A 25,239-nucleotide genomic window follows, 5' to 3' on the forward strand; every position below is an offset into this window, starting at 1 on the left:
CACAGCCCCGCACCTCTGGACCCCTTTACATTACGCAGCCCCCTGCCCCCCTTTACATTACACAGCCCCCTGCACCTTTGCCCCCCTTTACATTACACAGACCCCGCACCTCTGGACCCCTTTATATTACACAGCCCCTCCTCCCCAGATGTATAAGCATGGAGGGATTGGGCGCTTTAATTTTTTTTTTTAATGTAATTTTACATTGTCCTTTTGAAAAAAAGGGACGTCTGCTTGTGATAACAGTGGAGCGCCTTCTTAGCCATATTGATTGTTATCCCAAGAAAGCAGACCGTCCGCTCTAAATAATGGTTTGGGTGATGTGTGCAGCTATCATCCCAGTACAACCCCTTCAAGCTGAGGCCGCATAGTTGTGCATGGTTGGCATGAAGGGGTTAAAGTGTCTGTGGGCCAAGTGCAGCCCGCCGACCATAGGTTGCCATCCCCTGCTTTATCTAATAAAAACCCCACAGGGGATCAAATACCACCAAAAGAAATCTCAATTTGTGTCATTTATGTACAGTGTTGCATGACCACACAATTACCAGTTAAAGTAGCGCAGTGCTGAATAGCAGAAGATGGTCTGGTCTGGAAGGAGGTGAATCTGGTCATGTGACCTGGAATCTTCTTACCTCTCATGTAACTAGACAAACCTGAACAGAGTCCCCTCCCGGCCAATGACCGCACTAGGCAGTAACTCCTCCCATACAAATCTCCTCTTTACACTTCAAAGTCACCTCAGAGGCCGTCTGATAGGAGGAGACCCCCGGGGGAGGGCATTCCCTGCATACCGGAAGTCGTACGACAACTACAACGTCTGCCCGGATGGATTTGTATGAGATGAGTCCACTGGCCGGAAACTGAGATTGTCACTGACGTCATTTCCTGCGGGTACCATTATAGGATGCAGGAACGCTCGGGCCCCGCCCCTATGTCTCTGACGCCCCCCCAGGCGGGAGTAGGATGGGTCGGGTGGAGTTCTATGCTATCTGGGCTCTGCAGGAGGCTCCGCGGCAGCTGGTCAGGTGGGGCTCTGGGGGATGGGAGCTTCATTGGGGAGGGGGTGTAGTTGGGGGACACTTTTATTTTGTAGTGCCCCTAGGATGGGAAAGGGGTTTAGTTCTCTGTAGTACCCTAGGGGCAGTTCCTATTAGCTCTTTGTGGGGCCCCTGGGATGGAATGTTTACCTATAGGACCCCTGGGGTGGAGGAGCGTCTTCTCTGGGGCCCCTGGGATGATGTTTCTCTGTATGCCCTTTGGGGGTGATGGATCTCTCTAGTATGCCTGGGATTGCAATTGGTTTTCTTTGGGGCCCCTGAGGGTGCTATTTCTCTGTAGGACCTGGGCAGTTCCCTTAGGGGAGAGGTAGAACCCCTGGGGGGGGGCTAATTCCCTATAGGGCCCCTGGGATGGAGGACAGTCTTCTGTGGGGCCCCTGGGATGATGGTATTTCTCGGTGGGCCCCTGAGGGTGACAGTTCTCTTTAGGACCACTGGGATTGAAATTGGTTTTCTTTAGGGCCCCTGTAATGAGGGTAGTCTTCTCTAGGATCCTGGTAGTTTCCTGGTTGATGTAGAACCCCTGGGGGTAAGGGTTGTTAATTCCCTATAGGGCCCCTGGAGTGGAGGAGAGTTCTCTATGGGCCCTGGGATGGGAGGAAAATGGGGGGGGGGGGGGGGTAATAAAGTTCCAGTTCCCTTTAGGCTCCCTAAGAGGTAGTTCTTGGTGGGGCCTATGGGTTGGGGGTAGTTCCCCGTGGGGCCCCTTGGAAGGAAAGGGGTAGTTTTCTCTTGCCCCTGGTGGGGGGGGGTAAATTTCCATAGGACCCATAAGGAGGGGAGGGGAATTCTCTGCAAGACCCTGGGCAGATGTAGGACCCCTGGGGTGGAGTAGAGCTCTCTATGGGGCTCTGGGATGGGGGGGGAATATCGTTACATGGTTCCTTGTAGGGTCCCCTAGGGGTAGTTCTTGGTGGGGCCCCTGGAAGGGAGGGGGCAGTTTTCCATAGGACCCTGGAGTAGAGGAGTGTTTTATAGGGCACCTGGGATGATGGCATTTCTGTGTATGGGTGATAATCCTCTGTAAGACCCCAAGGGGCAGTAGTTCCCTAAAAAAACAAAAAAAAAAAAAACTAGGGAAAGGGATTGGTGTATAGTCCCCTCTAGGATCCCTGGAACTGAAATTGTTTTTCTTTGGTGCGAGGGAGTAGAATCCCTGGAGGGAAGGGGGGGGGGGGTAATTTCCAATATAACCCCTGGGATGGGGGAAGAGTTCTCTATGGGGCCTTGGGATGGGAGGGGTGGTTATAAGGTTCCAGTTCCCTGTAGGCTCCCTAAGGGATGGTTCTTGGTGGGGCCCCTGGGTTGGGGGTAGTTCCCTGTGGGGCTCATTGGAAGCAAAGGGGTAGTTTTATCCTGCCCCTGGTGTGGGGGTAGATTTTCATAGGACCTAGGGGAAGGGGGAGGGGGGATTCTCTGTAGGACCCTGGGGGATAGTTCCCTTAGGACCCCTAGAGTGGAGGAGAGTTCTGTATGGGGCCCTGGGATGGGAAGGGGGGGTATATAGTTGTAGTTCCCTGTAGGGTTCCCCAGGGGTAGTTCTCTGTGGGGCCCCTTGGAAGGGAGGGGGGCATTTTCTGTTGGACCCATGTGGAAGGGGGTGAGGGAATTCTGTTTAGGACCCTGGGGGATTGTTCCCTTTAGGACTCCTGGGTGGGGGTATAGTTCCTTGTTCAGTCCCCCAGGGGTAGTTCCTTGTTCAGTCCCCCAGGGGTAGTTCCTTGTTCAGTCCCCCAGGGGTAGTTCCTTGTTCAGTCCCCCAGGGGTAGTTCCTTGTGCGGCCCCTGGGGTGGGGGAGAGTTCTCTGTGGGGCCCCTTGGAAGGTAGTTTTCTCTTGTCCCTGCTGGGGGGGGGGGGATGTAGTTTGCCATAGGACCCATGGGAAGGGGGGACTCTCTATAGGACCCTGGAGGTAATATAGTTCCTTGTAGGCTCCCTAAGGGGTAGATTTTGGTTGTTCCCTGTGGAAGGGATGGGGTAGTTTTCTCTTGTCCCTGCTGGAGGGGGGGGGATTGCCATAAGACCCAAGGAAAGGGGGGGGGTAGTTTTCTGTAGGGCCCCTTAACCTTCATAGTATTCATAGTGCCAATCCTCTGTGCTCAGGGTGGTGGCACTGGACCTCTATCTGTAATACTGTCACACTCCCTGCGGTGTACCGATAATGCCTCCCGTCTTTTTGTGTCCACAGTAAAGGGGGGCGGATGACATTCCAGTTGCCGCTGCCCCTCCCCCTCCCTAAACAGCTGGTCATCTTCAGCCTCGGGGACTGGAACACCTACACCAGCGACACACGCGTGTGCGCCCAGCTGCGTGCCCATTCTGCCCAACCACAGCTCATCGGGACCCTCTCTGCACAATGCAGGTAAGGGGGGGGGTTTGCTCATCCTTCGGAGAATGGGTGCTGTGGATGATTATGTGGGTACGAGGAGGTGGTTCATCATATCCTGGGTGGTTTGGGGGCTGAGAGGTGGCAGATTTTCTGAATGGGGGGGGGGGGGGGCTGTAATAGTAATGGTTCCTGTGCTTTGTGCCTGATAATCCCTTTAGCAGCTGGGCACTAGATATCCCCATAGATGTCTGAGAATATCTAGATTTGTATTCTCCAATATCAAGGAGGGGGAAATGGCCTGTGTATTTGTGATCTGTATTCCCTGGCCTTGGGGTGCCCATAGATGGGCGGGGCTCTTACCACGAACAGAAGCCTCACCCACACAAGAGAAACTGGTTGCAAATAATTCCATTCTGTGATGAAAATTGAGAAACAATCATGGCTGCCTTACAACCCTCACATGTCTCTAGCAGTACCCAGATCAGACATTCCCCTGGCATCTCCTTGGACCACCCTTGTTGCAGCATAACTGTCTATTCTGCAATCTGCCATCTTTGGTAATGTTATCCAATGGCTCTCCTGGCAGGTCTCTGGTGTGGGAGGGCGACTGGAGCCTGGAGATTATCATGGACTGCATAAAACTGGCAGCTCAGGGAATCCCTGCAAAACTGATGCTCACTGTGTCCGGAAAGGTGAGTAATATTGGCTACAGTCCTCTTTGCCCATCTCATGCCCTGCCCTCCTCACCTGTTCTCTTTACCCTTATACCCACCTGTCTTCACCTATTCTCCGTGACTTTCTGCTCCATTACTGTCCCCAGCATTCATCTCCTCATTGGTTCTCTGTGTTTATCTTCTGACTTGTCCCCATTGCCTGTTCACTGTGATGGTCTTCTCCCTCCTCTCCTTGTCCTTCGCCGGTCTCCTCCCAACTTTTCCCCAGCGTTCATCTCCTTCCCCCCTCACTTGTCCTTTGCACCTGTCTCGTCTGCTCTGCTCCCTCCTCCTGGCCTCTGCTCCTACCTCTTCCTGGCCTCTGCTCCTACCTCTTCCTGGCCTCTGCTCCTACCTCTTCCTGGCCTCTGCTCCTACCTCTTCCTGGCCTCTGCTCCTACCTCTTCCTGGCCTCTGCTCCTACCTCTTCCTGGCCTCTGCTCCTACCTCTTCTTTCTGGCCTCTGCTCCTACCTCTTCTTTCTGGCCTCTGCTCCTACCTCTTCTTTCTGGCCTCTGCTCTGCTCCTACCTCTTCTTTCTGGCCTCTGCTCTGCTCCTACCTCTTCTTTCTGGCCTCTGCTCTGCTCCTACCTCTTCTTTCTCGCCTCTGCTCTGCTCCTACCTCTTCTTTCTCGCCTCTGCTCTGCTCCTACCTCTTCTTTCTCGCCTCTGCTCTGCTCCTACCTCTTCTTTCTGGCCTCTGCTCTGCTCCTACCTCTTCTTTCTGGCCTCTGCTCTGCTCCTACCTCTTCTTCTTTCTCGTCTCTCCTCTGCTGCTTTTGTCCTCCTCCTCTGCTCCTGTCATCTGCACCTGTCTCATGCCCTCTTCACTTGTCCTCCTTTCAGGTGCAGGTGATGAAAGGTTCAGGCTTCAGTAGCAGCACTCCGGCCAGGAGGAGACTCAGCACTGGACCCCCCACCAGCCCCTTGTTATCTGAGAGCACAATTGCCCCTGTAAGGCACCTGGAAGCAAACACTGAGGTATGGGCATCTCCTCCTCATAAAGAGCATTAAGCATATGCGCCTTGCAGGAGCCCACAGCAACCAGTCAGATTGCATTTTTTCCGTCAGACCCATAATAATTAAATTCTGATTGGTTGCTACAGGCTGCACTATTCCTTATTGAATAAGCTAGGAATTCACTGACTTCTCAGTATTTTTATATTCAACTTACAGGAGAAAGCTCACGTGTCTGAGGTCACCCCACTGGTCACCAGTGCTATACTGAAAGATTCTCCACCTTTAAAGAAGGCCGCCATCTTACCTCCCACCATTCAGGAGGGAGTGATAACTGAGCAGGAGCCATCTAGGAGAATGCTTGCTCGTCCCAGGAACCCCAGAAGGCTGCGCTTTGGAAGTAAAGGCTGTGAGGATGGAGCCAACGGGACAGGTAAGTGATTGTCACTGCTCTATGTGGAGATGATGATGCAGTCAACACCTACCCACCATATTCTGCCAGTCTCTGATCATCACCCACCTACCGCCTTCTGCCTATCCCTACAATCATCACCCACCTACCATGTTCTGCCCATCTCTGCTTTCATCGCCCACCTACCATGTTCTGCCCTTCGCTGTGATCATCGCCCACCTACCACATTCTGTCCATATGTGATCATCACCCACCTACCACTTTCTGCGCATCTCCCCAAAATCCCATGAGTAGTAGTGTGAACACTGTAACCAGAACAGCCATTCATCTGTATTTTTGATAGTTTGGGGGGCCATTGCCTGTATGTATAAAGAGAACAAACCCACTTGGGGAACCCCAAAATTATGAATTATGTCTAAGAGACTAATGGCAACTTGCCCCCCAGTTCGCTGCACAGTGAAATCTGATGTCTTTGGCTGCTCCGCACTGTATATAGTGCCCTGTCTTTCACAGAAGAATTACACATTTTGAAGGATTGTGATTTCTGGTTAATCTTGTGTAATGGATCGTTTGTTCCCTCAGTGTGCCCCTCAGCAAGATGGTGTCATAGCGTCTGCCTGTGTGACCCAGAAACAGCCATTCTGATTGGTGGAGAAGGAGCCAATGAGAAGCCGTGTCAGGACTCGCTATGGAAGCTGGAAATAGGTAAGAAGTTGTGATTTGGTAAAAGGCATATTTCTTGTCATATATTGTCATATTTCTATGGGCCTGGCCAATGAAGAGCATGGACTGGTGAAAAACAGTTTTTTCCTGATTCTGTGTTTACCCTTCAGACAACGACTTCTGGTTCCAGATAGATAACTGCCTTGGCACTGCCCCTCAGTGCTCCCGGGGCCACACTGCCACCTTTGACCCTGAGACCAAGAAGGTGTATGTTTACGGCGGCATGTGGGAGGGTCGCTGGCTCAGCAATGTCCATGTGCTGGACACTGTGGGGTGGAAGTGGACGGCGCTCATTGTAAGTATAGTGGCCGCCTGAGTGCGAGTGATATGAAATGCTGAAGTCCATATTTAGTGGTCTCCTTTGAGTTTGTACCTTTTTGTCTTTCCCAGGCGGTGGGGAAGGTGCCGACACTCAGCTATCACAGCGCCACCATTTACCAGAGGGAGCTGTATGTGTTTGGAGGTCTGTGTCCACAGGTGGGATCTGATTCTGGGAGCTGCACCAATGCACTTTATATCTTCAACCCAGAATACAAGATCTGGTACCAGCCTATCGTGGAGGGGTCACGCCCGGTACCCAGATACGGGTGAGGGTTGTGTGTGTGTGTGTATGGATATATAATAGTGAGAGAGGGGGAGAGGTGATGGATAGAGCTGGGGGGGATAGTGATCGAGAGAGATGGATATAGAGATAGTAATACAGAGTGAGAGATGGGATAGATAGGGGGAGAGCGATGGTGACAGAGAGAAATAAGCCGGGTACACGCTAACAGGGTTGCACGACAAAAAACTGTCCGCTCTGTACTAACCATGCAAGGTTAGTTCAGTGATCTCCCCTGCTGAGCTGTTTTGTGTTATGACAAGGGGGGGGGCAGCCCCCATGCCAGAACACTCTGATCAGCTCTCTCTGCCAGTGGCTGAGAGCGCTTATCAAGAGTCGGTCGCTTGTTTTCCGGCATATGTTCAGCTGGCTTCTGACAGACTGAATGTCGGCCATTTTTTTTTTTTTTTTTTTTTTTTTAACTGCCCATTGTCTCCCAATATTCGGCCCCTGTGTACAGGGCTATGTACAGAGCTTTTCTTCTGGTGGAACATGTTGGAACAGTGTTTCGGCACCCCTGCCAGAGAGTGTGGGAGGCACTGGGCGCACGCAAAGCCTGCTGCCACAATGGAGTAGTCATGCAGCGGAGCAGGAGATGAACTACTGCTGCAGCCTGAGAAACCTGTGGACTGGAAGCTCATTTTGGTGCACCTACGCCAGTGAAGTCGCTGGTAACTTTTGCGGGACTTGATTCAGATGTTTTGTGCCTTTTACTAAATTGCTGCTTATTTACAAATGCCATACAATTATTTCTTGTATAGCCCCCTAAATTATACTTGGTTACCTGTCTAAAGGGGGTGGTGCTAGGTGTGTAGGGGCGGATACAAGGGGCAGTTCTAGAGGGTGGGTAGGGGGCAGAGACAGGTGTGGTCGGGGGGGGGGGTGTTCCTTGCACTTTTCTCTGAGAGTAAAAAAAGCCCCGGATAAAGAGATGGTGAAAGATGGATAGTAAGGGAGAGAAATGGATACAGATTGAGAGAAAGATAGAGATGTATAGAGAGAAAGCGTGGGAGAGATGGATGGTGTGGTGGATAGAGAGACGGGGATGCAGAGTAGAGGCGTAACTAGAACCTTCAGGGCCCTGGCGCAAGAAACCATGAAGCCCCCCCCCCCCTGGAATGAGTGGCAGTGCTGGTGGGATAGGGATCAGTGGCAATGCTGGGGGGTGGGATGTGTTGCAGTATTGGTGACAGGATGGGATCACTGGCAGTGCTGGGTGAGGCTGGATGGCATAAACAGCACTCACTCTGTGTGGATTCAGAACTCCATGCTTGTTGTGTCTCTGGCTCCCTCCAGGCTTCACATGTCTCTTCACACAGTGGAGACCACCTCCAACTCTTCCCCCTTAACTCTACTGGGGCACCAGGCTGGAAGAGAGGGGCAGCATATAGAGCAATCAATACCCTGGATTTTCCTCCCTGCGGCAACAGGGAGGAAAATGCATGGCATAAATTTTTATGCCGCGCCTCTCATCCAGGTGTAGACAAATATGACAGGGGAGCCGAAGTCCCCCCCCAAAACATAGGGCCAGGTCACAATTGCAACCCCAATACTTAAGCCTCTGAGAGGTAGGGATATAGATGGGTGAGAGAGAGTAAAGCTGGGTACACAGCAACAGTTTATTTCTTTTGGGGGGAAAAAAACTGACCTCTGGTTGGAGCCACTGTACTAACCATCTGACATTAGTACACTGATCTCCCCTGATGAGCTCTTGTGTTTTGACGGGGGATGACCCCCCCCCATCAGAACACTTGGATCAGTGCTCTCTCTGCCATTAGCTGAGAACGCTCATCAGGAGTCATTCGGCTGCAGGTTTTCCAACATGCTTGTCTGATGGAAGCCGGCCAAAGAGATGGTGATCATGAGAGATGGATCGATTAAAGATGGTGAGAAAGATAAAGGATGGATATAAAAACTATTATAATCATCTGTCATCTCTCCAGCTCTTCCAGGTTGTGGCCATGCTAAAACTTGTAGTTCTATAACCAGTTCTCTGTTCTCTCTGGCAGTCACAGTGCAACACTCCTTAGGAACCGATTGTTGATATTTGGTGGCCGGCGCTCTCCGACTCCGATCTATCTGAACGATTTGTACATCTTGGATCTGGGTGAGTCCACACCATGCGCACACTTGATTTGTTGTCCCTGCAGGTTGCACTCTACCCATAATGCATTGTTCTGTAGGTTACATGGAGTTTTCAACCGTATCCTTTCCATCCTCGGCGGAGAGGCCGTCTCCACGCTGGTAAGATGGCACCCCCTAGTGTTCTGTCCACTTTCTCTACAAATAACTCTAATTTGCTCACAGAGCACATAATGTGCAATGTCTGTTAGCGTGGTCTATGATCTTTTCCTTCTGTCCCTGCTTCTGTGTGCTGTATTTGGTTAGTGTCAGCCTTCCATCTTCTCTGCAGTTTCCATGCTGCTATGCAGGTGACTGATTACAAGCTCTTGGTCCATGGAGGCTGCTCTGCATCTGGAGCCCTGAAAGATGCCTTTATCTTTAACCTTGGTGAGTTCATTCAATGTAATGTGACCTCAGATGGGTGGGGGTTGTCATTATTCAATGTCACGTAAAGTATAACTGGAGGCAAAACATTTTTTAAATTTTGGATAAAGAGGAGAGGGATTAGACCCTGTCAGTTTTTATTGTGGTCTTTGCCCCTGTTAAGATTTCCCCTCTCTATTTGTCCTGTTTACCATTATCATCGAAAGTAAGAGAATTCCAAATTGTGGATTGTCCCCAAAAAAAAGTAATAGAGGGGAAATCTTCCAATGAGGACACTAGTTCTGGTGACCAGTTGCCTTTTTAATTTGCAGGGGTTTCCTTACTTCCTGTTTGGCTATGGGACAAATTGGCGGGGAAAAAAAATCTGACAGGTTATAACCCACCCTTATTCTATTCAAAATGAAAACATTTTTTGCCTATAGTTCAACTTTAAGTGGATAGAAGCGATCATTTTTTAATGTCACTTTTCAGTGATGACAGTCCAGTATGGGGAGAGTTCCTGTTACTTCCTATCCCCATCACACAAAGTGAAGCAGAGCTGGAGGGATGAAATCCCTCAACCCTAAAAGTGGGAGTGGGGTCCCCCCAGATGGCGGACAGAGGATGTTTTGGCATCAGAACTCTCACTATGTGGTGGAGGAGCAGGATCTGGGCTCAGCTTCCCTGGAGGGATATATTTAGTCTGCAGGAAGTTCTGTTTTGGGGGTAACACTATTTTTGTTCTTCCAGATAAGATGTCATGGAACGCCATCAAGTTTGGGGTGAGCACCCAGCTCCCACGTGCAGGCCACTCCTTATTGAACCTAACCTCCTCCCACCTGACAGACTCTGACAAAGAAAAGCGTGGAGGACGGAGCCTATGCAGAGTTCTCATTATTGGTGGATCTGATGGCTGCGGCAACTTCTACAGTGACACCCCCAAGTTTCAGCTAGATCTGAGTGCCTGAAGCCCTTTGTGTATTTTTTTTATAATGCTGTAACTACCTCTTGTTCTGGGGTAGAGGACATTTATTCTCAGAGTAGCGGTTATTTATTGTAATGTCCTGTTGCAGGACCAGGGTGTGTTGTGCTATAGCTTAAATATTTATTATATCGTCCTGTCTGGGGGTTTTGGTTATTCTGTTGTGGGGGTATTTATTGTCCTGTACCGTCCATATATAAAGAGATTGCAGTGAATGTCACAGCATGGTTCTATATAGTGTCAGACATGACTTGGTATACATACATAAGGCACAGTGCTCTTTATTGAATCCATTAGAGGCGTACTCCAATACAGATCACATTGTAAGGCTGAAGTGGTATCTATTGGTCACCATGGGTCTCCTGTAGGATGTTCTGAGGCCCTAAGAACTAAAAGAATGGGGTGTTAAGCATGTCATCAGAAAGGGGTTCTGTCCTCCTAGGACCATTAGGCTCTGAGCTCTGGAGGGGTGTCAGGCTGCCGGGACGGGTGGCTGACCTGAAAGGCCTCAAGCTCCATCAGCGATTGGTTAATTCTGGAAATTGTAGGGTACGGTGCCATGTCCACCTTAAACCTGTAGCAAAAGATACATTTTGTAAGCATATATGTGGGTTATATGACTGCCACAGGTGTCCATTAAAGGTGGGGGATGTGACCCAGAAACAGCCATTAGTCTGATTAATGTGTGAGCTCTCCCTAGATTGACAGTTTGGGGTGCAGGGGGGGTAAACATGGTGGAAGAGTTTTGGCTCAAAGGGACAGTTCTTTGGTGATTGTAATCACTAAATCCAAGTGGGTAGTGTGTATGTAGTGCTCACCTGTCTGCATTGGCCACCTGGGGTACTAGGCACAGATCAGCCATCGTTACCTGTGGGGAGAGAACACTTTGTGTTAGGCCTGGGCCCCAGTTGAACATCCCTTTGTCAGGTATTGCTGATTTAACATTTGGAAGAACAATAACTAGTAATAAAGGGAACTTTTAACCACTTCCCCTCTAGCAACATACCCATACGTCACTGGACTTTCGTTAGTTGTACCGGGATAATAGCTGCAGGCATCACCCCGGTATTTATTTATTTTTTTTAAGAGCTGGTGGTCGGCTCTTGTAATGGCAATCAGAGCAGCTTACTAGCCACTCGATTGCTATTATATGCAGCCTCCCACGGCTCCCTTGGTCTCTCCTTACCCCCCCCCCCCCCCCCAAGAGACCTGAGTGACCAGCCTCCGGCTGGCCGGACAGCCAAGCAAAGCCATGACATCGCTTCTGGTTTGCTCAGAAACCTTTGGTACCAGTTTTTTTTTGTTTTTTTTTTTTAATTTGAAAGCATTCAAAAAACACAGATCTTGGTGTTTTGAATGCTTTTAAGTGCAGAAGAGGGATTTGGGGTCTCTCCTAAGAGTACCTGTCACATGGATGTTTACATTCCTTGTGACAATAAAAGTGATTAAAAAAAAGCGGAACAGTGTAAAAAATAAAATGATTTAATGTAAAAAAAAAAAAAAAAAAAATGTAAGTGCCCCTGTCGTCCTGCTCTAAGGTGATCGCACGTGTCTGTCCCATACTTGTGAGGCATCAATGTACGATCGTGGGCAGTAATTGTAGCACTAGACACAAGTGTGTGTGTGTGTGTGTATATATAATATATGATATATGATGTAAATCTAAAGTGGTAACCTGTAAAGGCTTTGCCTATGGATACTAACGTTGTTTGCATGGGCCTGTGCAATTTTAAAGTGTGATGTGTTTGTATCCATTTACTCAGCATAACATTTATATTTTACAACAAAATTGGGCTATGTAATTTTTTATTTTTTTTTGCATTAAAATTCAAAAAACTGTTGCGCACATACCGTGTGACATAAAAAAAATAATAATTGCAAAACCAATCAACTTTATTCTCTAGTTCCTCTGCTTTAAAATATTTATAAAATCTCATATTTGGGGATTCCAACTAGTTTTCTAGCAAAAAAAATTTTTTTTTATAATATAAAAAGAAAATGTGAACAAAGTGCCAGAAAAGGCCTGGACTGGAGGTGGGTAAACTGTCCATCCCTCTACCACGCCCCTGTACCTCATCTCCTACGCAGTACCGTCCAGCTGTCTCCTGCAGGAGCTGCTCCAGAGCTGTGAAAAGAAAAGAGGGATTGATTGAGTGTTCCCTCCATTGGACTGAAGCTTCCCCCTAATCCACAGACCCTCCATGTGTCCTTAGCTCTGCCCACATCGTCTCACCTTGAAAGCCACATCTAATGAAATGCTGTGCCCATTCTTGGCTCCCGTCTCCCACTTTCTTCAGGACGGCTAGGTTCTGGGGGGACAGACGAGGAGGACTGTGAGCCGTTTTGCTTTGAGGTCTTGGATGTGGTTAACGCACCTGATACCTACCTGCAGTGGCTGGATCCCAGCTGTTATGTGGTCACTGATCATTCTACACCGTGCTCTCTGAACAGGGTCACGTGGGAGCAGGGCTGGGCTGGGTCGGGTCTCCTCCAAGTATTCGATGATTGCCAGCTGTTTGAAGGGGAACAATCATTTTTGCAATTGTAAATTGAGGTACACAAGAATTAAGAAACTGTCGGGTTATGCTGCTTTCTACAGGAGGTTGGGAAATTTTCCCAGCTCTGATAGAGGAATAATTATTTTGCTAACCCCCTATTGTGGTATTTTTTTATTTTTACCCTGTGACTTCAATCAAGATTTCCACATCACTACTTGAGCTAGGCTCTACTTAGCAGCTATTCTGGATTGGCCTATGCGCAGCACTAGCTTTTGAGGCTGAACCGTGACCACACTGCTTGCTAAACATTGCAGGACTAGGATGGAATGTGCACTGGGCTCTGGCATATTCCAGATTTGAGGGCACTGTGTTAGGAAGCTGTGGAGTGCTTTCCAGGTCCAGAGCCATGGCACGGTCCTGGGGGGGGGGGGTACCCCTGTCTCTAAACACTCAGTAAGGCTAATCCTGCTGAGGTACCTCACCATTTGTACCATTGGGTGCTTTTTTTTTATGCTGCTCCTGCAACACGCCCTGGATCTCCAGTCTTGTTCCATTGCGTTCACAGTGACCTGGTCATCTTAAACCCTCATCAGCAACATGTACCAGGGTACTCACATTGGGCCTAGTTTGTTTCCACTACGTAGCACATCGTGTCCTCCTAGAAAGGCTTAGTGATCAGTCTTGCTGACACTGGTTGCCTCAGCCCATACCCCTCCTATGGTGTTAGGGGCATTTATCTAGTATCCGCAGAAGAAAACAATGCCTGTAATCCAGGACTTGACAAACCCCAGGCGCCAGATCATCATGGCGACGACAAGTCTCATTCCACCCCCGAATGCTCTGTGCGCACCCCCCCCCCACATGTATCCCGGACTCTTCTTGCCCATCTGCGGCCCAAGGACCACCATAGCAGGTGCTGGCAGGTAGAGTGGAGGGAGAAGAGCGGACACACGTCTGCTCCCCTTGCCTTCTAGTTGTCACACATCACTTCCAAGTCCCCATTGACAGTTTACCCTGCCATCAAGGCCAGGAAAGAATGTAATGCAGTGGGATATTGACTGCATTACATTCAGTGGAGCACAGGGGAGACATGCATGGTCTTTTAGGCCTCTTTCACACGGCCGATCCGTTCAGGTCCGCCTGTCAAGTTTTTCATGTAGACCTACCTGAACGGATGCTCCATAGACCTCTATGGAGTGTCGGATGTCAGCGGTGACATGTCTGCTGACATCCGATCCGAAAAAGTGTGACGGAGGAAAAACCTACTTTTCCATCAGTCATCGGAAGTTACACTCAAGCACATAAAATCCCCTTACAAAAAATAAAATAAAAATCGAGGTCCCCAAATATACACAGGTACAAATGTAAACACAAGTGATGGGGTGTTTACGCCTGAAAGTGTTGATTGCAATACACGTTACATATTTCCGCACACACCATAATGAGAGCAATAGTTCTAGCATCGGACCTCCTTCATAACATTAAATTGATGACCTATGGGGGGCTTTTCAAGCGTCGCCTATGGAAAATATAGGGTACTGACATGTTTAAGGTTTGATGTGTTAGGTATCTATTTACTCAGTGAAACCTCAGCTTTTATATTTTACCCAAACAAAATTGGGTAATTTATTGCGCTTTTGTGCCCTCTAAAATTAACTTACTGTGTTTTTTTTTATTTTACTAAAATTGTGTTTCCTAGACCTTTGTGGTAATATCGTGCGACATAAAAAAAAAAGAACCACCTATTTTATTCTTTAGGGTGGCCGTTTTCAGAAAATAGATCATGTTTGGGAGTTTTATGTGACCTCCAGGCCTACAATGATTTTTTTTTTTAAACCTGTGCAAAAACATCTATGGCTATGAAAGGGTTAAAGGAAAAATGTTCACCTTTGGGAACATATTCTACGTGTAAGATTTGTTTGTTTTAACCACTTGCTTACTGGGCACTTAAACCCCCCTCAGTCCCAGACCAATTTTCAACTTTCAGCGCTGATGCACTTTGAATGACAATTGCGCGGGCATACAACACTGTACCCAAATGACATTTTTATCATTTTTTTCCCACAAATAGAGCTTTCTTTTGGTGGTATTTAATCACAGCTCGGAGTTTTATTTTTTTGCTAAACAAAAAAATCATGTTTAATAGTTTGTTATAAAATTTTGCAAACAGGTCATTTTTCTCCTTCATTGAAGTGCGCTGATGAGGCGGCACTGATAGGCTGCACTGGTGGGCACTGATAGGCTGCATTGGTGGGCACTGATAGGCTGCACTGGTGGGCACTGATAGGCATAGTTAAGGTGGCACTAATAGGCACAGATAATGCGGCACAGATAAGGCGGCACTGATGGGCAAAGATGGGCACAGATAAGATGGCACGGATGGGTGGCACTAAGGGGCACTGATAGGTACCACTGATAGATGGGACTGATGGGCACTGATAGGTGGCTCTTCTGGGCACTGATGGGCGGCACTGCTGGGCACTGGTAGATGACACTGATGGGCACGGATATGTGGCACTGGGGTGCAGCACCTTTGTTGAGGCAGCTTGTGGGCACTTCTGGGTGGCACTGTGGGCACTGCTGGGTGGCACGTGTTTAGTGATGAGGGGGCAGGTGGGCACTGGCAGGGGGCAGGTGGGCACTGGCAGGGCTGGCCGTGATCGGGACTAATGTCCCGATCACGGCTGCCGGTGATCGGCTCTTTTTTTTTCTCCTCGCACTGTCAGCGCAAGGAGGAATAATAGCCGATTACCGGCTCCGTTATATCACATGATCAGCAGTCATTGGCTGACAGCTGATCACGTGATAAGGGGTCGGGATCGACCCCTTGCTCGGATCGGTGATCAGGCGAGTCTCAGAGTCTCACAGAGCGCGCCGCGTAACAAATCGTAGAACAGCACACACTCTAATATTATTTATTACAGGTAGTTATATAGTGCAGACAATTTATGCAGCACATATATTATATATATATATATATATTGTACATTCACATCAGTCCCTGCCCTCAAGGAGCTTACAATCTAAGGTCCCTAACTCACATTCATACATACACATGCCAGGGACAATGTAGACAGGAGCCAATTAACCTACAAACATGTCTTTGGTATGTGGGAGGAAATCCACACAAGTATAGGTAAGGAAAACATGCAAACTCCAAGCAGGTTGTGCCATGCTTGAGATTTCAACCCACAACCCTTGTGCTGCCAAGTGTAGGTGTTAACCACTAAGCTGCCCACTGCTATCAGCTGTCAAGGATAAAGGTCTGTGGTGACTAGTTAAAGAGTAACTGCAGTCTGCACACATAATTTGTGATAAAAAAACATCTGCCACTCTTAAGCTTCCCTCCAACCACTTTGCATATTATTTTATATATACTGTGATTCTGTACTTGCCAAATATGCTGCAGAAATATCCCTCTACTAAGGCTACTTTCACACAGGGGTGGGCAGGCTTCGGCGGTAAAGCACCGCCATTTTTTACCGTTGTTTTAGCGGCGCTATTCGGCTGTTAGACGGGCGCTTTTAACCTCCGCCAGGGGCTGAAAAAGGGTTAAAAGCGCTGCTACATCGCTTTGCTGGCAGTTCGGCGGTGCTGCCCCATTGACTTCGATGGGCTGGGGCGCTTTAGGAGTGGACTATACACTACTACAGCGCTGCCAAGATGCTACTTGCAGGACTTTTTTTTTTACCATCCTGCAAGTGCACCGCCCCAGTGTAAAAGCACTCAGGCTTTCACACTGGAGAGACAGGAGAGGCTATTTACAGGTGCTATGCAGGCGCTGTTTTTAGAGCTGTAGCGCCTGTAAAGCTCCTTAGTCTGACTGCAGCCATTTTAACTGTGGGCAGCTGAAGCTGCTACCTGTTCACTTCCTGGATTTACATAGGAGGCACACCTCCAGCTCCCATTGGCCCTCTTATGACTTGTCCCCCATCCATTCTGGCAAACTCTCACGAGAGAGAGATTTGCATGATGTCGTAAGCCTACACTAATGACCAGACAAGAAACAGGAAGTGAGCTGTATAAGCTAATTAGTGGCAGAAAAAAAACAATAAATGGAAAGTTGAAAAAAATGAGTGCAGGTCCACTTTAACTACTTTAACTAGTGTGAGGACCTTGTTTGGTGGAAGAGGAATGATGGAAGAGCTAATTAGGTTGCAATATTTCTGTCAACCACTAGAGGGGCTCTTAGCTCAAATTTAGCTGGCTGGCCGAACAGGGGCAGGTACAAATCTTACGTACAATCTGGTGCACACTGTGGAGCAACCTAGCAATTATCACACACTTTTGGAAAGCCGCAAGCTAGAATCTTGGCATAATCACTGTCCACACATACACATTTGTTTATTCACTATGACATGACAAAAAAAAAAAAAGAAAATACCTTTTGTATCACCTGATCACCCCCCTTTTTAGATTGTAAGCTCTAAGGGCCAATTCACACTATATGCAGTGACAGACATTGTAAAACGTCTGTGACTGCAGGGACACACAGGAAACAAGTGTGCGGTGATAAAATGCTGGCATGCTGCATTTTACCGCAGCGCATTGGCCTGAATTGCACTGCAATGTCAGGCAGCACATCGCGCAGCCCAACATTGTAGTGAATAAAGTGTATGTTTTGTTCACTGCAAATAAAGTTAGTACAAGGGGAAAAAAAAAAAAAAAAAAAAGAGGGAGCCGTTCAATAAATTGTGCATCACACTGCCCCCTAGTGTAGTGGCAACGCAGAGCGGCCAGAGTGGTTAATTGCTCCTGATGCTCTGTGATTTCACAGCGGAGCAGTGGGATTTGGCCCTTACCAGCAGGGCCCTCTGATTCTTCCTTTACTGAATTGTAACTGTACTGTCTGCCCTCATGTTGTAAAGCACTTCGCAAACTGTTGGGGCTTTAAAAATCCTGTATAATAATAATGATTGTGGTCTAGACGCTAACCCTTCAACCAATCATTTCTGGGGGCGTCCTCTAACCTGCTGAGAGGACAGGTTCTGCATTATGAAGTGGTCAAAGGTTATATAGACCAGCTTATGTCTGGCATATGATTTCTGACACCAACGCATCAGTCGGACCGCAACAAGTCCAATCACCAACATTGTTGTTGCAAGCTGGCCCCATAGAATGGTTTTGTTGGTCTCTCTAGGATTCTGTACAACAGACCGCTCCAATTTTATATGTGCATATAGACCATGGGAATTGTAGTTCATGTAGTTCCTTCAGTCACAGATTTCAAAAGTAACAGCAGCTGCAGGGGAGAAGAGCCATCTGTGTGCAGTCAGCCCGGATGCAGGGGTTCACACGCTTGATTTGCCAGCTCTATAGAATGTTCCCACTTATGGGATTGGATGATTCCTAGCTCTATATACTCTTCCAATTTATGGGATTGGATGATCCCAGCTCTATAGAATGTTCCTTCTTATGGGATTGGATGATCCCACCCCCATATTGGATTCTGTCTAATTGGCCCTAGTGTGTATGAATGCGAGTTAGGGACCTTAGATTGTAAGCTCCTTGAGGGTAGGGACTGATGTGAATGTATAATATATATGTAAAGCACTGCATAAATTGACGGCACTATATAAGTACCTGAAATAATAATATATAATGCTCCCTCTTATGGGATTGGATGATCCCAGCTCTATACAGTGGCGTAGCGTGGGGGGTGCTGTGGCCCCGGGCACGATATTCAGGGGGCGCCAGTATGTGTCACTGCTTTCTCCTCCTAATTTTAAATTCCTGTGTCCCCCGTGCTCCGGCCACCATTTTAAGTGTCCAGCGCCCTGTGATTGGGTGTATGGGCATCATGTGTAGCATAGGGCTCGCCTGTCCACGATTGCTCCTGAAGGCCCACCTCCGCACATGGCCCCCGGCCCGCCATATCACAGAGTGCTGCGCCGGACACTGGAGAGAAGCAAAAATGTGAGTTGTCTTCTACTCCTATCTCCTCATATCAGGACGAGAGAGACAGACTATAGAGAGAGAGAGAGAGAGAGAGAGAGAGAGAGAGAGAGAGAACAAAGATTATAAAGAGAGAGAGAACAGAGATAAGAGAGAGAGATATGAGAGAGGGAGAGAGCACAGAAAGAGAGAGAAAACAGAAAGAGAGAGACAGAGAATAGCGAGAGTAGAGGGAGAGAGAGAGAATAGTATAGTATGGTGGTCAGTTAGTATAGTACGGTGGACAGTGTAGTGTAGTAGGGAAGGGACTCATTGAGTGCTAAAAGTCCATGTGTTAGGGGGCGCAAATTACTTGCCTTGCCCGGGTGCTGACAACCCATGCTACGCCACTGGCTCTATATAATGTCCCCCCATAAGGTATTGGATGATCCCAGCTCTATGTGATGTTCTTTCTTGTAGTTCATGTAGTTCCTTCTTTCACAGATTTCAAAAGGAACAACTACTGCAGGGGAGAAGAGCTATCATAGATGTTATACTCCAGTTTAATAATACTGTTTGGATCCACTGACTCTTTCTATCAGTCTGGAATCATTTTAGGGATATCATACTCACTGATTGGCTCAAGGTGACACCATCAATCCTGAGTGCTGGAACTTGCAGCATGGGGTTCACCCGCTTGTATTCATCAGTCAGCTCATGGAGAGAAAGAAGAGGCAAATAATGATCATTAAATGTCGACTTCAACTCTATGGAACTACAATTCCCAGCATTCCCCATCTGCCTCGAGGATAATCAAAGTAAATATGCCCCCCACCTCTCCGATCTACACATACAGGAGACCTACCTGTTGGCCGCCATCTTTGATAAGGTTGATGGGCTGTTGATCGTACTGGATACCTTTCAGGGCCAGAGCTGTAAACACAAAGACAGTTGGTGGAATGTGTGGGCGGGGCCTGGATGGGTCTCCGGGGGTGGGCAGGACTAATACAACTAAAGCTTATCTTTCCCCACTGCGATCAGATGGTACAATCTGTAGGTCAGCTGATCTGATTGTCAGTCCAAGCTCTATATAAAACGTTTCTTCTTATGGGATTGGATGATCCAAGCTTTATATAAAATGTTCCACTTTATGGGATTGGATGATCCCAGCTCTATATAATGTTTCTCCTTATGGGATTGGATGATCCCAGCTTTATATAATGTTCTTTCTTATGGGATTGGATGATCCCAGCTCTATATAATGTTCTGCTTTATGGGATTGGATGATCCCAGTTCTATATAATGTTCTTCCATATGGGATTGGATGATCCCAGCTCTATATAATGTTCTGCTTTATGGGATTGGATGATCCCAGCTCTATATAATGTTCCGCTTTATGGGATTGGATGATCCCAGCTCTATATAATGTTACGTATTATGGGACTGGATGATCCCAGCTCTATATAATGTTCTGCTTTATGGGATTGGATGATCCCAGCTCTATATAATGTTCTGCTTTATGGGACTGGATGATCCCAGCTCTATATAATGTTCTTCCTTATGGGATTGGATGATCCCAGCTCTATATAATGTTACGTATTATGGGACTGGATGATCCCAGCTCTATATAATGTTCTGCTTTATGGGATTGGATGATCCCAGCTCCATATGTTCTCCTTTATGGGATTGGCTGATCCCAGCTCTATATAATGTTCTTCCTTATGGGATTGGATGATCCCAGCTCTATATAATGTTCTTTCTTATGGGATTGGATGATCCCAGCTCTATATAATGTTCTGCTTTATGGGATTGGATGATCCCAGCTCTATATAATGTTCTTTCTTATGGGATTGGATGATCCCAGCTCTATATAATGTTCTGCTTTATGGGATTGGATGATCCCAGCTCTATATAATGTTTCTCCTTATGGGATTGGATGATCCCAGCTCTATATAATGTTCTTCCATATGGGATTGGATGATCCCAGCTCTATATAATGTTCTTCCATATGGGATTGGATGATCCCAGCTCTATATAATGTTCTTCCATATGGGATTGGATGATCCCAGCTCTATATAATGTTCTGCTTTATAGGATTGGATGATCCCAGCTCTATATAATGTTCCGTATTATGGGATTGGATGATCCCAGCTCTATATAATGTTACGTATTATGGGACTGGATGATCCCAGCTCCATATAATGTTCTGCTTTATGGGATTGGCTGATCCCAGCTCCATAATGTTCCCTATGGTACAATCCCTATACCATCCAATCTTCTACATACAATCCTCACTGGATTGTGTCATCAGAAGGCGAGTTCTGTGATTGGACAGCTGGAGGGAGCTGCACAGAGATTGGATCATCTGGGGGATCATCCTCTCACATGCCAATCTTTATGTGATAAAGAAAATGTTAGTCTGGGAAAACAGTGTCACTTCAAGGGAATATGTGACAGACATCTGAGAAAGAGGCTCCTGCCACTGGCCGGACTCTATGGTGCAGCAATGGCCACCCCCCGAGGAGCCTCACCTGAGCCATATAGGGCCCTCTTTTAGAACATAACACTGCTCTGTACATGTGTGGCCACCATGACACAACTCACCGATACGAACCCTCCATGTGCAGGAGCTGCGGAAATATCCAAACAGGAGGGGCTGGAGAGAGAAGAGTGTAGTGTCAGCTAGGTGAGCCTGGGCAGTGCTGAGCCTGGCCTCTACACACAGGGCAGCCTCTCAGCCCCTTTCCCATAAAGCACCAACCACAGGCTATGCACACAGGCCAGCATCCCCACTATACAGCATCTACTGCAGCCTTTGCACCTCTTAGCACAGGTCAGCTCTCCACACCATACAGCACCAACCGCAGCCTCTGCACACAGGTCAGCACTTCCCAAAATACAGCACAAACTGCAGCCTCTGCGCACAGGTCAGCACTCCTCCTCACTATACAGCACCAACCGCAGCCTCTGCGCACAGGTCAGCACTCCACACCATACAGCACCAACCGCAGCCTCTGCGCACAGGTCAGCACTCCTCCTCACCATACAGCACCAACCGCAGCCTCTGCACACAGGTCAGCACTCCACACCATACAGCACCAACCGCAGCCTCTGCGCACAGGTCAGCACTCCTCCTCACCATACAGCACCAACCGCAGCCTCTGTGCACAGGTCAGCTCTCCCCACCATACAGCACCAACCGCAGCCTCTGCGCACAGGTCAGCTCTCCACACCATACAGCACCAACTGCAGCCTCTGCACACAGGTCAGCACTCCCCACCATACAGCACCAACTGCAGCCTCTGCACACAGGTCAGCACTCCCCACCATACAGCATCAACCGCAGCCTCTACGCACAGGTCAGCACTCCCCACCATACAGCAGCAACCACAGCCTCTGCGCACAGGTCAGCATTCACTGTACAACCCCAACTGCAGCCTCTGCATGCATGCCAACACTCCCAGTACAGCAGCAACCACAGCCTCTGCACACAGATCAGCACTCACCTTCTCTGTATACGCCATGCTTCCAAGAGAAGATTCTGAACACTGACCAATCAGCAGAGGCCTCAGATCCGCCCCCCATGTGGCTCTGATTACAGAGTAAAGTCTGGTACAAAGTGCAACCCCCCCAAACACACAGAGCTCTATAGAGAAATTAAAGCTGAACTGTGTGCGCAACCATCTAAAGGGTTGCGGGAGACCTATTTCCCAAACGCTAGGTGAGACAGTCATCGCCCTCTGGTAGGCAGGCAATCTATACATTATTTGTGATGAAGAGGACGCAACATTGCATGCTGTTGAAGATAGATCACGGAGATCATGATTATTCACTTATTGTGTGGACATTTCATATATTTTTTTCACCATTGTTTGAAATGGGACTCTGCATTAGTTTTCATTTTTTTATCACAATTTTTTTTCTTTTTTGATTATTTAATTGTATTCATTATTCATGGATGAATCAATTATGTTATTCAGTCACGGGTTTGTTATTAGCGCTGCATCTATTTTGTTTTTATATTTAGTAACCCTTTAAGCCTGGGGTCACACTGAATGCAATTTAAAAAGTTCAGCTGAACTCGCACGATTTCAAACCGGCATTTCAGTCCGACTTTGACGGACATCTGTGCGGGTTCATGCACAGATGTCCATTGAAATCGCCAAAAGCAGTGCAGGAACTACTTTTGGGAACTGGCATGGCTCCGCACTGATTTGGACATGTCAAATCGCTCTGATGTGAACGTGGGCTTTCTTTCTTTTTTTTTTTTACGAATCATACTTACCTAGGTGGACGTGGAATTAGCTCCCCGCCGGTGTTCTATCGATTTGTGCCCTCCATCGAAAAGTGCCCGCGCATGCGTAGAATGGATGGGCACTCCAGCTGAGTTGCCGATCAGCTGGAGTGACGTTACCACAGCGCCTGCACACATCGTGGGAGATTTTTTTTTTCGATGGGAGATACCATTCCCACTGCTCTATCAAATTACCACTACCTGTCAGATCATGAAGTGTTTGGGATGCACAGCGCATGCGCAGTAAGTATTTTATGGTCGAAACGTCACACAATCTGATGGGTAGTGGTAATCTGATAGAACACCTGTCCAAGCATGTGGGCGGATCCCAGCCATACGGTCGCCATCTTTCCTGGATGGGCTCTGTGACGTGAGCTGACAGCGGCCTTCAGCCCTCTGCCGGCTGAGAACGGGTCCCGGGAATACAGAATGAACGGCACTCCTATGATCTACAGGAAAGGTGCAGCCAAACAAGCTTTGCTTCTCCTCTAATGCTGATGGGCGGAGGTTGGTGAGCTGGAAAATGGATCCAATGACGTCCCGTGTACCGCCTCTGAGGGGCGGAAAATACCAGAGTCATGGGTTTTGGTGCTGCTCATAGCAACCAGTCTGTGCCTCCTGTTCGCCATTGAAAATGACACTTTGCATGTGACTAGGATGCAAGGGACTCCTGGGAGGAAATTCGGGGGAGGGGGGTGTAGTGGGGCCCCAGATGGGTGGATATAGGTGGGGGTGGTTCTCCTCTTTAATCAGGGCTCCCAACCCGCTGAGGTGGTGGGAGGGACACCGTAAGGAATTTTTTCAAAAGACACGCCCATCACACTTCCCAGGTCCCGCCCCCGCGGACCCTCCTGGGTCATTACATTTGTGGTGGGTTTACTGCGATATAAATATGTAAGAGAGAAAGCTCCACAGTGGGAGGTCAGTGGCCCTGGTTGGGAAGTTGTGATGACCATTCGGAGCCATTTCCAGACAGGCTTCACCACACCACCCCATCCCAGTCGTTGCTAAGGGTTACCGATCTCAGCACGGCACGTGACTCCCCGCCTGCCGTACCCACCAATCAGCGCTCAGCACATACCTTCACGAGTGCCGCGGCCATCCTGCAGTGTTCAGAGGAGCGGGGCTAGGAGCGATTCGAGTGACGGGTTATAGGCAGGGCCTGCTGGAAGGGGCGGGGCGTGTGCGGCCATTTTCTCGAAGAGTACAGCGCAGCCTCTAGTGGCGGCGGGACGTCACGTCTCCATAGTGACAGTCTGGAAGCTCCCAGGCCGGTGTATGGATGAGGCTCGCAGGCCTGAGAGGGGCCCCCGAGGGGAGAAGGAGATGGGGGGACCAAGAGTATGGCCGCTTCTATCCGCCCTCATCGCCCTGTCTACCATTACCCGATTCCACCGCCTGGGGGAGCCGTCACACGTCTGGTGAGCGTTACTTACCGCTGAGCACTACTAACCACCGAGCATAGCCGCCTGGGGGCGCCAACACTTCATTCTGTCTCTAAATCTCTAAACACTCCTCTAACCAATGACTTCCCAAACCACTCATTACTAACCAGTGACATTCCAACCACAGACCCCACTGACCTATGACCGATACTGACCACTAATCTTTCCTAAACTCCCACCGTAATACTGATTGACCCCTAATCTCTGTCCGACTCGGTCACCTCCGACTGTCCGCCCGACTCGGTCACCTCCGACTGTCCGCCCGACTCGGTCACCTCCGACTGTCCGCCCGACTCGGTCACCTCCGACTGTCCGCCCGACTCGGTCACCTCCGACTGTCCGTCCGACTCGGTCACCTCCGACTGTCCGCCCGACTCGGTCACCTCCGACTGTCCGCCGGACTCGGTCACCTCCGACTGTCCGCCGGACTCGGTCACCTCCGACTGTCCGCCGGACTCGGTCACCTCCGACTGTCCGCCCGACTCGGTCACCTCCGACTGTCCGCCGGACTCGGTCACCTCCGACTGTCCGCCGGACTCGGTCACCTCCGACTGTCCGCCGGACTCGGTCACCTCCGACTGTCCGCCGGACTCGGTCACCTCCGACTGTCTGTCCGTCCCCGTCACCTCCGCCCGTCCCCGTCACCTCCGCCCGTCCCCGTCACCTCCGCCCGTCTCCGTCACCTCCGCCCGTCTCCGTCACCTCCGCCCGTCTCCGTCACCTCCGCCCGTCTCCGTCACCTCCGCCCGTCTCCGTCACCTCCGCCCGTCTCCGTCACCTCCGCCCGTCTGTCCCCTCCGCCCGTCTGTCCCCTCCGCCCGTCTGTCCCCTCCGCCCGTCTGTCCCCTCCGCCCGTCTGTCCCCT

The 25,239-nt window shown here is 49.0% G+C and overlaps 3 protein-coding genes across 4 annotated transcripts in view; 2 read left to right on the top strand and 1 right to left on the bottom strand.

Moving 5' to 3' along the window:
• Nucleotides 1-916: 916 nt before the first annotated feature.
• On the top strand, nt 917-10,443 carry LOC143942355 (uncharacterized). The gene is made up of 12 exons (XM_077463609.1): nt 917-1,025; nt 3,247-3,420; nt 3,974-4,079; nt 4,948-5,082; nt 5,278-5,491; nt 6,053-6,175; nt 6,304-6,488; nt 6,584-6,780; nt 8,804-8,901; nt 8,978-9,038; nt 9,208-9,305; nt 10,032-10,443. Exons 1-12 carry the CDS (start codon nt 964-966, stop codon nt 10,247-10,249), a joined length of 1,671 nt encoding a protein of 556 aa, XP_077319735.1. The 5' UTR covers nt 917-963; the 3' UTR covers nt 10,250-10,443.
• An 85-nt stretch (nt 10,444-10,528) lies between these two features.
• On the bottom strand, nt 10,529-24,122 carry GSTZ1 (glutathione S-transferase zeta 1). 2 transcript variants are annotated; one of them, XM_077463611.1, is made up of 9 exons: nt 24,011-24,122; nt 21,240-21,291; nt 19,501-19,568; nt 19,269-19,349; nt 12,650-12,775; nt 12,497-12,572; nt 12,336-12,388; nt 11,082-11,131; nt 10,529-10,837 (listed from the first exon to the last, which is right to left on the bottom strand). In XM_077463611.1, the coding sequence occupies exons 1-9, from the start codon at nt 24,029-24,031 to the stop codon at nt 10,711-10,713; spliced, it is 654 nt and encodes a 217-aa protein (XP_077319737.1). In that variant the 5' UTR covers nt 24,032-24,122; the 3' UTR covers nt 10,529-10,710. The 2 variants fall into 2 exon arrangements, with proteins under 2 accessions (XP_077319737.1, XP_077319736.1); XM_077463610.1 differs by lacking the exon at nt 24,011-24,122 and adding an exon at nt 22,142-22,236.
• Nucleotides 24,113-25,239, top strand: part of POMT2 (protein O-mannosyltransferase 2) — a gene marked incomplete in the record, with an annotated part of 30,962 nt that continues 29,835 nt past the window's right edge. The window contains 1 exon segment of the mRNA XM_077463608.1: nt 24,113-24,350. Within this exon segment, the coding sequence (XP_077319734.1) occupies nt 24,208-24,350 (143 nt within the window).

The sequence above is a fragment of the Lithobates pipiens genome, unplaced genomic scaffold (genome assembly GCF_037356315.1).
Source record: "Lithobates pipiens isolate NorthernLeopardFrog02 unplaced genomic scaffold, aLitPip1_a1.2 Scaffold_30, whole genome shotgun sequence".
Classification (NCBI taxonomy): domain Eukaryota; kingdom Metazoa; phylum Chordata; class Amphibia; order Anura; family Ranidae; genus Lithobates; species Lithobates pipiens.

Coding starts and splice junctions, on each gene's coding strand:
- LOC143942355 (XM_077463609.1), top strand. CDS start 964: ATGGGTCGGGTGGAGTTCTATGCTATCTGGGCTCTGCAGGAGGCTCCG. Junction 3,421..3,973: donor ACCCTCTCTGCACAATGCAG/GTAAGGGGGGGG, acceptor CTCTCCTGGCAG/GTCTCTGGTGTGGGAGGGCG. Junction 6,489..6,583: donor GGAAGTGGACGGCGCTCATT/GTAAGTATAGTG, acceptor TGTCTTTCCCAG/GCGGTGGGGAAGGTGCCGAC.
- GSTZ1 (XM_077463611.1), bottom strand. CDS start 24,031: ATGGCCGCGGCACTCGTGAAG. Junction 19,569..21,239: donor CACATGGAGGGTTCGTATCG/GTGAGTTGTGTC, acceptor TTGTGTTTACAG/CTCTGGCCCTGAAAGGTATC. Junction 12,776..19,268: donor GTGTCACCTTGAGCCAATCA/GTGAGTATGATA, acceptor CCCTTCAAACAG/CTGGCAATCATCGAATACTT.